Source organism: Gossypium hirsutum, chromosome D05 (assembly GCF_007990345.1).
Source record: "Gossypium hirsutum isolate 1008001.06 chromosome D05, Gossypium_hirsutum_v2.1, whole genome shotgun sequence".
Lineage (NCBI taxonomy): Eukaryota > Viridiplantae > Streptophyta > Magnoliopsida > Malvales > Malvaceae > Gossypium > Gossypium hirsutum.
In genome coordinates, this window is record NC_053441.1 from 7,578,127 (window position 1) to 7,590,197 (window position 12,071).

Here is a 12,071-nt window from a genome sequence, read left to right on the forward strand (position 1 = left end):
TTATTTTATCTTTAGGTTAAGTTAGCCGTTACCTCTTTTTGTTATATTCCAGCCGTTAACTGTTGTCAGCCACTGCCTCGTAACCATTGATTCAAATTTCAAAACAAAAAATTTAACCTAACCAACTAACCAATCAGGAAGGCAGGCTGTACAGTAAAAAGATAGTAATTGAAATTTTAAAAAAAATAGAAAAAAATAAAATAAATAAAAACCCTCATCAATCTCATCTCTGTGAGATATAAATAAAAACATCCCTAAGAATCCTTTCATTTCACCCTTTTCCGCCATATCTTCAGTGTCTCACTCTCTCCGTGCTTCACTCCCGCTTCTCCTTTCCCTCTTCAAAGAAAATGCGTGAGATCCTTCATATTCAAGGTGGCCAATGCGGCAACCAAATCGGAGCCAAGTTCTGGGAAGTTGTTTGTGCTGAGCATGGCATAGATGCAACTGGGCGTTACCAAGGAGACTTGGATCTTCAACTTGAGCGAATCAATGTCTACTACAATGAAGCCAGTTGTGGTAGATTCGTTCCTCGTGCTGTTCTCATGGATCTTGAACCTGGAACCATGGACAGCATCAGATCTGGCCCCGTCGGTCAGATTTTTAGACCAGATAACTTCGTTTTTGGTCAGTCTGGTGCTGGTAACAACTGGGCTAAGGGCCATTACACTGAAGGTGCTGAGTTAATCGACTCCGTACTTGATGTTGTTCGTAAAGAGGCTGAAAACTGCGATTGCCTTCAAGGTAAACAGATCTGAGCGATTTAACTTCTTCTTTTACGTTTTAACTGGTTTTGAAGTGAATAATTGTTTCTTCTTTCTGTTTATTCAGGGTTTCAGGTTTGTCATTCCCTGGGAGGAGGAACTGGATCTGGAATGGGAACACTGTTGATATCGAAGATAAGGGAGGAATACCCAGATAGGATGATGCTGACTTTCTCAGTCTTCCCATCTCCTAAGGTCTCTGATACAGTTGTGGAGCCTTACAATGCCACTTTGTCTGTTCACCAATTGGTTGAAAATGCTGATGAGTGTATGGTTCTGGACAATGAGGCCTTGTATGACATCTGTTTCCGCACACTTAAGCTAACCACTCCCAGCTGTAAGCCTTACCCTGATCTATGCTTTTTGTTTTGCCAAGATTATCGCTTAGAGTTTGATGTACTAGATCTATGTTAGTAATATGGCAACTAACCCTCCCCTTTTTTATTTAATGTAATTTGGGAGTATCTTTGTGAAACATCTTGGCTCAGATTTTGCATATGATTATTCTGTGCTATATCAACTTGTTTTTTTATGCTAAAATCAATTTAGTTTAGATCTAAGATCATTTTGGGGATTTCCGAATGTCTCACGTATCTTTGTTATTTTCGTTTTGATCTTTTCACAGTTGGTGATTTGAACCATTTGATATCTGCAACAATGTCTGGAGTTACATGCTGCTTGCGATTCCCTGGTCAGCTCAACTCCGATCTCAGGAAACTTGCCGTGAATCTCATCCCCTTTCCTCGTCTTCACTTTTTCATGGTGGGTTTTGCTCCACTCACTTCTAGGGGGTCTCAACAGTACCGAGCTCTAACAGTACCTGAGCTCACCCAGCAAATGTGGGACGCAAAGAACATGATGTGTGCTGCTGATCCTCGTCACGGTCGATACTTGACTGCATCTGCTATGTTCCGTGGTAAAATGAGCACCAAGGAAGTGGATGAGCAGATGTTGAATGTCCAGAACAAGAACTCCTCATACTTTGTTGAGTGGATCCCGAACAATGTGAAATCGACTGTTTGTGACATCCCACCCACTGGGCTGAAGATGGCATCAACATTTATTGGCAATTCAACATCCATACAGGAGATGTTCAGGCGTGTGAGTGAGCAGTTCACAGCTATGTTTAAGAGGAAGGCCTTCTTGCATTGGTACACAGGGGAAGGCATGGATGAGATGGAGTTCACTGAAGCTGAGAGCAACATGAATGATCTGGTCTCAGAGTATCAGCAGTACCAAGATGCAACAGCTGATGATGAAGAGTACGAAGAAGAAGAAGAGGAACCCGAATATGAGGACTAAGGAGAAGGAAAGTTATTGCCATTTTGGCAATTCAAAATCTCAACTCCCAGTTGCTGGTGCTTTTTTTTCCTGTTTTGGATGTGAAAGAATTAGTCATTTACTTTTGCTGTAACTGCTGTTGCATTTCTGGATATTTGCAGACTTGTATTTTTCTTTCTTTGAAGTTTCTTTCTAAATATTGTCTTGAGTTTTATGAAAGCAAATGAACTGAATGATGAAATATTATAGGCAAATCTAGTGTGCAATTCTGGTAAAGCACTAAATGTTTATGAAATCTGGAGTTCGCTTTTTGATAGCTTTAAACAAGCATTACAAATCTCGGATACAAGTTGTTTAATGAAGAAACCCTCGAAATCTGTATGTCGATCGTTTAAACAATCATTTTCTTGGATGCAACTTGTTTAATGAAGGAGCATAAGAAAGCATTGTTGGGCGAAGCTATTACGCTGTCATCAATGGCGTCATTGTTTTTTGGAATTTGACTAGACTCTAAGTCAGAACTTGGACCGCCTATCAGCAAACTTAGCTCATTTATTTCGAGTGGTTGTAACTTTTCTTTTCGGTTCACTCCTAGAATCGGTAATATGGATTTGATTAGGTGGCTAATCATCCAACACAAACAGCTTGTAAGAAATTTAAGCACAAAAGACCGGATTTTTTTATCCATACAAACAGCAAGATAAATAACAGTAAAGAGAAAAGTATGGTAGACTAGAGGTGCTCATGGCTTAATCGGGTTCAACAAAATTTTAAACTCATTCTAAAATTGTCCTAGCTCAATCCAGAAAAAAATATTAAAATTCAGACTCGGCTTGAACCATATTATTTTTTATATATCCGTTTAAAAAATTAGGTATTATTTTTTTATCAAATTTCATTTTTTAAACCTATATTTTTATTTAAACTTTTTCACTTTTCGGGTGAACTTTTGGACCGGGCCAGGGTACCCAACCAAGAGCAGGTATATACACGACCGAATATAATGTAAATTAAAAGGATAATTGTTCTGTTATTTTTAACTTGATGCCAAATGTTACTTTTAACATCGTTCTCATATTTATTTGTGAAGTTATTTTGTTTTTCTAAATTAAAAGAATAATTTATTCTAGGGAGAAAATATTTTTGTCACTAAATAAAACGAAATTATAAATTTACCCCTAACTTAAATTAAGCAATGACGTGGCGTTTTATTATTCAGTTTTAACTCGAAATTATATTCATAGCTACACCTTAGACTTACCTCTAAAACCCTAATTTGAGATCCAATTTAACGGACCTAGTGAATCCCGAACCGGTTTCCTTTTCCCATTTCTCGTTTTCGGCGGATCTTTAAACCCTAACAAGAATCAGGCTTCTCTTCAATCAGAGGAAAATCATACAAGTCAGATTCTATAAAACCCATTTTCCTAGCATGGTTAAATGTTTACCCCTCATTTTTATTGTTAGGTTTTGATCGATCTTGTTTGGTGCTCAGGGTTCTAATGGCTGCCAACACCACCCCAGCTGGAATAGACAAAGAGCAGGTTAACTATTTTTGTACTGTTTTTTTCCGTTTAGTTCATGAGTATTAGCTTTGGGTTTAACTCTCTGATTTGCATTGAAAGAAAAACCTGATCTTTTCTACTCGTTAATTTGGCCTTCTGTTTTGCTGCATTTGGACTCCTTAAGTAACTCTGGATCTCTAGTCTCGATGGATGAAGGCGTTTCACTGTTTCTATTAACTAATTGGAAATAGTTTTTGGGACTTATGTCGTTTTGGGTTTTGATTAAAGATTGTAATTTAATTTAGTTTTTTATTTTTTATTTGTCATCATTATTGCAATGTATGTGGGTGGTTTGAAGGTCATGTTTGAATCGCTTGGCAGGCCTTCGGCATGGCGGAAACGGAGATGGAATATAGGGTAGAACTCTTCAACAGGTAAAGAGAGAATTCCCAATTGTTAATGAATATGTTTAATAGTACATCTATAAGTTAAAACAAGATATGTCAAGATTTGCTGCCAGAAACAAACGTAAATTATGTTTCATCTGGGAAACTCCTTGAATGATTAATATATCTTCCAATAAATGAAGATTTGAGAGCTGAGAATTTGAAAAAGGACCCTTGTGGCCCGATAGGCTTTGTTATGGATAGTGTGACAAATCTTCTCCACTGCTTTCAAGTTTTGAATGCCAATACTCAAGTTTCTGAGTGCAACTTGTTTTATGATTTTTATTCAGGCTTGGACAAACATGTTTCAACAAGTGTGTTGACAAAAGGTACTAAAATCCCCAATGCAGCCTTTCTCATTTTTGTTTGTCAAACTATCCAAGAGATGTACACATGTTAAATATAGTTGCTTTTTTCATTGAGGATGGCGTCAACGATAATCTCTTTCTGCTTTAGGTACAAGGAGTCTGAGCTAAACATGGGTGAAAATAGTTGCATTGATCGCTGTGTTTCAAAGTATTGGCAGGTATATGTTATTGAACTTATAACCATGTCCACCAACTATATATAATTGCATGTTCTTGTTCTATTCATAATTACCACAATATGTATTATACAAGCTGTGTACTGCATTTAATTGTGCCACTGGTTTGAGTCAAACATTTGCCTAATATACTCGGCAAAAAGTGCTTTTAATCGTTCCACTGTCGAGTCTTGATTCTGATAGTGATGAGCGGTTTCTTTTAGATGTGCTCTGTTTTGTATCATATTTTCTTAGATGATGGCTGAAATTTGATTCTTCTACATACAACTTTTGTGATATTTTGTAGGTGAATAGCATGATTGGGCAGATGCTGAGTGCTGGAGGTAGGCCTCCAATGTAAGATGCTGCCATCCTCCATTCTCAATTCTGATTTACATGTAAAAGCCATGGCTTTGTCTTGCTGGTTGCCAGAGAATGTGGAGACTGAAATTAAGCTTACAACATGTCTTTAATGTGTTATGAAATCACATTTTGTTCTGATAATTGTAGCAGTTTTGTATTACTTACTACTATACAATAAGGATTTTGGTGTTGAAGAGCTTCTTGGTTACTGGTTAAATTTTTTAAAGAGGAATTGCCATTTGAATTCATCTTATATGGATTGAAGCTGCTGATAGAAAATATGCACATATTTTTAGCTACTAACTAGTTATGTGTGTATACATATAACCAATTACTTAATGAAATAGGTCAAATTTTGCTATTAGTCTTTGTATTATACGTAAATTGTAGATTGTCTTTATTTTAATTTGGTCAATTTTAGCATATAAATTGGTAACTTTTAGTTATCTATTTTTCAAAAATTAAAAATTCAAGACCCAAATTGTAGCAATTAAAACTGTTTTAAGTTTTGTATTTGGCTTGCTCAGCGTAAAGTTCACAATTTAATCTACATTTTTTAATTTGATCATTCTTAACTATATAATTTTTTTTTATTTTAAAGTTTCAATCATTATATAAACAATAACTTTTAAATTAATTAGCTTTTTTTCTTTTGTAAATAATACATTAAAAAGGCAAACTAACATGTTATTAGACATGATATATTTGTTTCATTATTAATAAAATTTCAAACTTGTTAAAATTTTAAATTTTGAAAAATATAAAAATTAAAAATTGAGCCACAATGTATGCATAGTATAGAGGCTAAAGCAAAATAAAACGTATAAAATTTAGATAAAAAAATAAAATAATGACATGATATGAGCACAAAATACGAGTATTGGGAAGTTTACATATGAAGGATTAAATTGATCTTTCAAACATTTCATGAAGCTCCTATTGTGTTCAAAATTATTATGTGGAATTGAATTATACCTAACTGGTGAAGTTCATGTATCACTAAACTTCCCAGCTAATGAAAATGGTCTTCAATTAATGTTTAATGAAATAATTAGAGAGAGAGGTGAGGCACATTTCCTTGAAGTCAAACTCAAAAAGAGAAAAATGAAACATTCGTTGTGGTTATCGTCTTAAAATAAAGTGTTGGGAATGCGTGAAATAAAAGACAACAAAACAAAACACCAAAACCAGACTATGAACGTTACAATCACTGTGGTGCTGAGATCACATTAACAATAGACCGAAGGGGTGGGGGGAAATATGACAGGAAGATACAAGATGAGCTATTTAGAAGTTAAAAAGGCAAAAAAAAAAAAAAAAAAAGGTATGAGCTTTCAGTTTCTATGTTTTTTGGCTTCCAAGTTCGTACCATCTTTCAGGGTTTCCTGTGCATCGTTGTCCATCCCAAGGCTAAACAGGGCGGCAGCTTGGAGATAAAATGCTGTCGGCCACTCTGGAGATATTACCTGTGCTTGCATAGCATCTCCAAGTGCTTCTTGTGCCATGTTGTTCATCAAGTAGCATAAGCAGCGTCTAGCAAACACGGTTGGTGATATCATCGTGCCCCCATCAATGACCTATACACAAAAGGCAAATTAAATTAAACCACCATTAAGCTTATTATGGGTTGAAATCTTATCTTGAGGTACCGAGGAATTTGACTGGGCATTGCCAAAACAAAAGGCTTACATGAGTGTAGCATTCAATGGCTGTTCCAAAATCTTTTGCTCGGAAAGCAGTATCTCCACGTTTTTTGGAATTCAGAGTCTCCTGTATTTGATCTGTCCACATTTGGAAAGAAAGCTAGAAGCAGCAAAATTCAACACCAGTTAGCATAAAGAATTTCAAAAGATGATCCACGTCACAAGTTTTGCTGAGATGATGTTGACAGTGGTAGGGAAGTAATCAAAGCATTTCTGTTCTTATAGCAGGGTTTGAACAATGAAGATGTACTAGGAACATGATTTTCATATGGTTGATGTCTAATTAACTTGCTAGTATTTCTTGAAAATGCACCTATCAGCTAGCTTTTGTTCTAGACCACCAAAGCAACGTTAAGGCCTTCTTTTGAATCTATACATGTAATTTTTTTTTTCATTTTAAGATTTGGATCAATATAAAATGTAAAGATTGCTGACCTCATTTGCAATCCCCTCATCATCTTTGTATCCAATCTTCTCTAATATTTCATGTATTGCAGTAAGATCCATTCTTGAGCAGGCTTCTCCCAAAGGTGTTAGTACCATTGTTTGCTTTGAAGATGCCATTCCATGTGGAATGCCCATCAAAACATGTGATGGTACCTGTTAAATAAGGGGAAGTAAAAAAGGAAACAATTCAGCGCTCAATGTTTCAGGAAATTAAATAAAAATTTCAAGCTATTAGTAAGTTCCATACAAAATTACAATGTTCTGATCAGTCGCAGAAATTCAATTCTTGGCAAAATCTAGAAGAGATAACTAACAACGTACTAATATTTTTTGTATAGACTTTCTAAAATAACAGTTGAAGATAAGAAAATAGACACTATAGTGGAGAAAAATGCGAGTATACCTCAGTTTCTTTCTGAAGTGGGGTAAGAGCAGTTACAAGAGACTTCACATTTGGCCTCTCACGAGGTTCATACTGCAAACAGCGTGAAGCTAACCGCACTAACTCAGTTCCATCATCATTTGAAAATTGACCCTCCAGGCATGAGTCCATCAGCATCAAAAAGTTTTTTCCCCGTATTAGGTCCAGTGCCTGCAACATGATAACAATCCAACATTAAGCATTTAAATTATCTCCTAAGGCATGCTATGATGCAGTTTAGATACCTACAATTTGAATAATTTACTAAATTTCAGTGAGAAAATATCTCAAACAAGAGAAGAAAAGAGAACTCACATGGCTTGGTGGTATATGCTTGCCACTGAGAAGATCAAGCAAAAGGGTGCCAAAACTGTAAACCACACTCTCCGGGATAACCCTTCCTGCCATGTTAAGGTGTCTATATTAGCTCGGCCAAAGAGACATCAATATATGTATATATACTTCATACTATAGAAAGAGTGTTGCATTGCAATCTGTATGAGAGTTCCGTAGACTTTATGTATTAGCATGGTACTTTACCTGTCCTTAGGTATTCTGGAGGGGTGAAAGCCAAGTTTGTACTATAACTTTTTCCATCTCTGCTGTTCTTCATAAGGCCAAAGCTAGAGAGTCTGGGATTACCATCCTATCAAGAAGTAACCCATCGCTTTAAGCAATAAAACATGAATCTAAAAGCCAATGTATGCAGTATGATACTAGGTTCAAATATGGATGGTCTAAAGATTAAGATATTACCTGATCAAACAAGATTCTATAAGCATTAAGGTCATGGTATAACGCTCTCCCTCTATTACTGCAATATTCAAGTGCCTGTGCTAGATATAGTGCCACTCTCAGCCTCATCGGCCATTTCATATGCTGATTTTCCCCTATACCATTTCAACAGAATACAGAACATATAGCATAATTAGTAAGATTTCAATTACCCGCGTATTTAATCTATATATTGAAGGAAATGAAGATTCTATAAGACTGATGCTGGTTTGATAGACTATAATAAAATCAAACCATAGATTATAGATTATATGTACATATAAACTATAGTGTGAAATACGAATAGGGGAAGAAAGCTAAAGGCAAGAGTGAAAATTACAGTGGAAAAGATGCTTAGAGAGAGTCTCATTAGGCATAAACTCAGCTACTAACAATCTCTCATCTCCTTCACAGCAACAACCAATCAAATTGGCCAACCGATCGCTTCTTAACTGCCCAACTGCTCTCGCTTCTTCCTAAACCCCCCCCCCCAAAAAAAATGAGAAAAGAAAAACTCAATAATCTCAAATCAACCAAAAATAAAAATAAATTGCAGTGAAGGACAAGTCAATGTATATATATACGAGGAACTGTCGAGGATCAGGCCAAGCCGATCTGTTGAAGCGTTTAACAGCAATCAAGCGATCCTCGTCGAGGGTCCCTCGGTAAACTACATTGGGAGCTTTTTCTCCATGCTCCGATACAATGTTGTCCGTAGAGAAACCTGCTGTGGCAGCTCTTAATTGGTCCAAGCTGTACTCGCTGAATCCAGGTAACGCTTCCTCCCCATTCTCTGATGTAACGAAATCAAATAAGATTTTAACATTTATGTAAAAAAGAAGAGGCAAGGAAAATTTTGTACAGTGTAAAAATTTCCTGAGAAAGTGATGAAACTAGTCAACTAACTAACCGAGATCGGAGGAGTCGTTGAGGTTTGACTTGAGATTTGACGGCCACCAGCAAAGTGAAAGTTTGGAGCAACGAGCTCCCATTGGCTTAAACTTCAAATTTTCAACCTAACTCTCAAAAAAAAAAAAAGTTGCTTCTTTTCGCCTTTCTTTGCTTTGAGCGAGACGGAATTTGAGTGAAGGACAGGTAGAAGAATGCTACTACTAGTCTAGTAGTAAACAGGGGAGAGGAATAGTTGTGTTTGGGAAGCGAGAAAGTAAGAGAAAACAATTTTTTAAAAAAGAAATTAAAAAAAGCTTTTAACTTTTTGGATCCAAGGTTTCTTCTTCGCTTTCACATTTTTTTTCCTTTTTCACCACCTCATCATTCTCTCGTTTCCTTACATTTTACATTTCTTATTTTTTCGTTTTCAAGTAAAAAAATTCCTTTTTTCCCCCTTAATTCTAAACCCAGTCCTTGTTTATCGCGTGGATACACGCTCCAATGAAATTGATAACTGTGAGACTGTGTTTGGAAAAACTATGTGAAGGGGAGAGTGAGTGAGAGTAGAGTAATTAGGGGAGTCAAAGTCAAAGAAGAGAATTAAAAAAATAAAAACAAACATTTATTTATGTTTTAGATAAATCTCTGTAATAATAATAATAATAAGAGAGTTTATCAACATTTAATTTCACTAAATAAAGTAGTTTATTGATGAGGTGGTTTTAAGAAAGCTATGTCCTTTTCAGAAAATCCAACAGATATTTCTTTTTAAATAACAATTAATTTGTGATAATTACAGGTGTTAAATCATTTTAGGAAAATAGAAGGTCGGATTAAAAGCTGGAAATTCCTTCGCCTTTTATGATGTTGATATCAAACATTAGATATGGTTTGTTGGTCCCCCTCATCATTTATGCCATTTTTTCCACTTCTATTTTCTACTATATAATTATTATTTGTTTATTAAACATTCATATGGAATCCAAATCTTAATTTATTATTAAAAAAATTGGTATGAATATTGTCGTTAATATAAGCATACATAAGTTCAAGTGCGCTTTATTATACTACTATTTATAGGTTATGCAATTTTAATCTACTAAACTAATGCCATTATGTTTGTGTGTGTGTGTTGGACATTTTAAAGTGATGAGTAGAAAAATGAAATGATGAGTGATATAAGTAAGGGCTTGAAATTGAAGCAGAAATGAATAGAATAATGGGCATAGCTGGGGGCCAATTATATAATCTAGAATATGGAAGAGTGAGTCCTTGCTATAAAAGTATGGAGTCTAGAAATTGTGTGTGCTTTTCCATGTTTAATTACGAGATTAGATATAATAATAACATCAAATGAGCTCAAGGAATTCAGGTAAACCTTTTTTTCCTTTTTGGAGATTATGTTTAAAATATTAAAAGCAACTTTTAAAGGAAAAACGGAGCCCCAAATGTCTATTAATGACCACACTCTGCAACTTGTTTTCATAACAAATATACTTTCAACCCAAGTTGTTTATTTCTGTACCTAAACCTTTGAATCTTACTCTATAAATGAAATATTCATTACTAACTCTCTAATTTAATATTAAAACATTTTGAGCAAGCAAATATGAAAATTGATTTCATTTTCTTATCTGGTTAAGAGTTTGATCTCGTTTATAAACGAAAATGAAGTCACTCATTTACTTCTTTAAAGAAATATCTATATCTTGGTTAAAAACCAAAGAAAGAAAGATTGTAGTCCAACAGATATACAAAAGTAGAAACCATTATATAAGAAAGAAAAGCCCACATGGGGCAGCGAGCAAAGGTAGCTTGGCAATGGGCAGAACCTAAAATATTAAAAATAAGTTGATCTCTTTTTGTTCTGCTAAAATTTCATCACAGACACAAAAGATCCTCCCTCAGGATTTGTTTGGCAACTTACCAACAGTGTTAAACATGGTGGTTTTTCTTGGAGTTGGGAAGCATGAGAGCTGTGCTCCCTTTTAACCTTTGATGCTGTAATCTTCAACCTTAATTTTTTTAAAACGAAAGGAAACTTATGTTTTATTTATAGGCTAGGACCACTTCAAAAACATGTTCAACAGTGGAACATGTCTTCATCTCTCAGCCATTTATGTGCTTTATGCAAAACATGAGTCATCAAAAGAACCAACATGAAAATGAGAAAACAAAAACAAGAGCAGGTCTTAAATATAAAAACCAATTGGATTAAACCCGAGATTTTATTTTTTATATGAAATATTTTAAGGTAAGTAATCTCTGCTGGGTGATTGCTAAGGGCTAAAGCTACAGTGTAAAATGTTGTGAACTTGGTGCAAACAGCTTTAGCACAGGCTTTTTAGGCTGCACTTGGACTAAAAACACAATTTCAGAGAGAAAAGTGCATGCAAACTGCAACTATCTCTTAAGGGAAAATAAAACTTTTTAACAATGGCAGGGGAAGCAAATCAGATATCTTAGCAGCAACCAAGATTGGATCAAAAAAGGAAGGGAAACAGTAGCTTTGATGGTGAGAGGTACTAAGAAAAGCATGTGATATAACAAGTGTTGTCTCCAATTTCATATCCTTACAGAAAATGAATATACAAACTTCTTCTTTTAGAAAACAACTAATAATAATGTAATTGTAAAAGTAAAGGGTGGTGGTGGCAATGGTGGGACATCAGACAAAGAAGCATTGTTCGATTGAATCATTGGTACATGCCAGCTTCCTATTTGCCAAAAAAGAAACCCATCTCACATGCACCCTAATCTTGTCACTGTGCTCAAAAAGTTTTAAAGCCCTGAATTTGGCCTTCAAAGTACCATGGCCCCTAAAATTTTCCAGCTTTATTCAATTTATTATCGATTCTCTGGATTCATCTTCGAACATGATAATCTGATGGGGGGATATAAGTGGTTTCTGCTTTTCCTCTGTAAGTACGCAGGTATACACTACTTTACCACC

The 12,071-nt window shown here is 35.3% G+C and overlaps 3 protein-coding genes across 3 annotated transcripts; 2 read left to right on the top strand and 1 right to left on the bottom strand.

The window, feature by feature from the left end:
• Positions 1-290: 290 nt before the first annotated feature.
• On the top strand, positions 291-2,284 carry LOC107906593 (tubulin beta-2 chain-like). Its single transcript, NM_001326979.1, has 3 exons — positions 291-744; positions 832-1,101; positions 1,390-2,284. Exons 1-3 carry the CDS (start codon positions 351-353, stop codon positions 2,064-2,066), a joined length of 1,341 nt encoding a protein of 446 aa, NP_001313908.1. The 5' UTR covers positions 291-350; the 3' UTR covers positions 2,067-2,284.
• Positions 2,285-3,079: 795 nt separating this feature from the next.
• On the top strand, positions 3,080-5,076 carry LOC107906592 (mitochondrial import inner membrane translocase subunit TIM10). The gene is made up of 6 exons (XM_016833630.2): positions 3,080-3,447; positions 3,541-3,589; positions 3,932-3,984; positions 4,287-4,325; positions 4,453-4,522; positions 4,827-5,076. The coding sequence occupies exons 2-6, from the start codon at positions 3,548-3,550 to the stop codon at positions 4,878-4,880; spliced, it is 258 nt and encodes an 85-aa protein (XP_016689119.2). The 5' UTR covers positions 3,080-3,447; positions 3,541-3,547; the 3' UTR covers positions 4,881-5,076.
• A 905-nt stretch (positions 5,077-5,981) lies between these two features.
• LOC107906591 (serine/threonine-protein kinase BSK5) lies at positions 5,982-9,542 on the bottom strand. Its single transcript, XM_016833629.2, has 10 exons — positions 9,138-9,542; positions 8,812-9,020; positions 8,568-8,703; positions 8,210-8,343; positions 7,994-8,099; positions 7,769-7,854; positions 7,436-7,624; positions 7,021-7,185; positions 6,572-6,685; positions 5,982-6,459 (listed from the first exon to the last, which is right to left on the bottom strand). The coding sequence occupies exons 1-10, from the start codon at positions 9,217-9,219 to the stop codon at positions 6,217-6,219; spliced, it is 1,464 nt and encodes a 487-aa protein (XP_016689118.2). The 5' UTR covers positions 9,220-9,542; the 3' UTR covers positions 5,982-6,216.
• Positions 9,543-12,071: the final 2,529 nt, after the last annotated feature.

What these genes read in the sequence shown, in the direction of transcription:
- LOC107906593 (NM_001326979.1), top strand. Translation starts at nt 351, where the DNA reads ATGCGTGAGATCCTTCATATTCAAGGTGGCCAATGCGGCAACCAAATC. An exon ending in AAACTGCGATTGCCTTCAAG is followed by an intron (nt 745 to 831) that starts GTAAACAGATCT and finishes CTGTTTATTCAG; the next exon opens with GGTTTCAGGTTTGTCATTCC. An exon ending in TAAGCTAACCACTCCCAGCT is followed by an intron (nt 1,102 to 1,389) that starts GTAAGCCTTACC and finishes ATCTTTTCACAG; the next exon opens with TTGGTGATTTGAACCATTTG.
- LOC107906592 (XM_016833630.2), top strand. Translation starts at nt 3,548, where the DNA reads ATGGCTGCCAACACCACCCCAGCTGGAATAGACAAAGAGCAG. An exon ending in CTGGAATAGACAAAGAGCAG is followed by an intron (nt 3,590 to 3,931) that starts GTTAACTATTTT and finishes ATCGCTTGGCAG; the next exon opens with GCCTTCGGCATGGCGGAAAC. An exon ending in AGGGTAGAACTCTTCAACAG is followed by an intron (nt 3,985 to 4,286) that starts GTAAAGAGAGAA and finishes ATTTTTATTCAG; the next exon opens with GCTTGGACAAACATGTTTCA.
- LOC107906591 (XM_016833629.2), bottom strand. Translation starts at nt 9,219, where the DNA reads ATGGGAGCTCGTTGCTCCAAACTTTCACTTTGCTGGTGGCCGTCAAAT. An exon ending in CAACGACTCCTCCGATCTCG is followed by an intron (nt 9,021 to 9,137) that starts GTTAGTTAGTTG and finishes TCGTTACATCAG; the next exon opens with AGAATGGGGAGGAAGCGTTA. An exon ending in CTGATCCTCGACAGTTCCTC is followed by an intron (nt 8,704 to 8,811) that starts GTATATATATAC and finishes GGGGGGGTTTAG; the next exon opens with GAAGAAGCGAGAGCAGTTGG.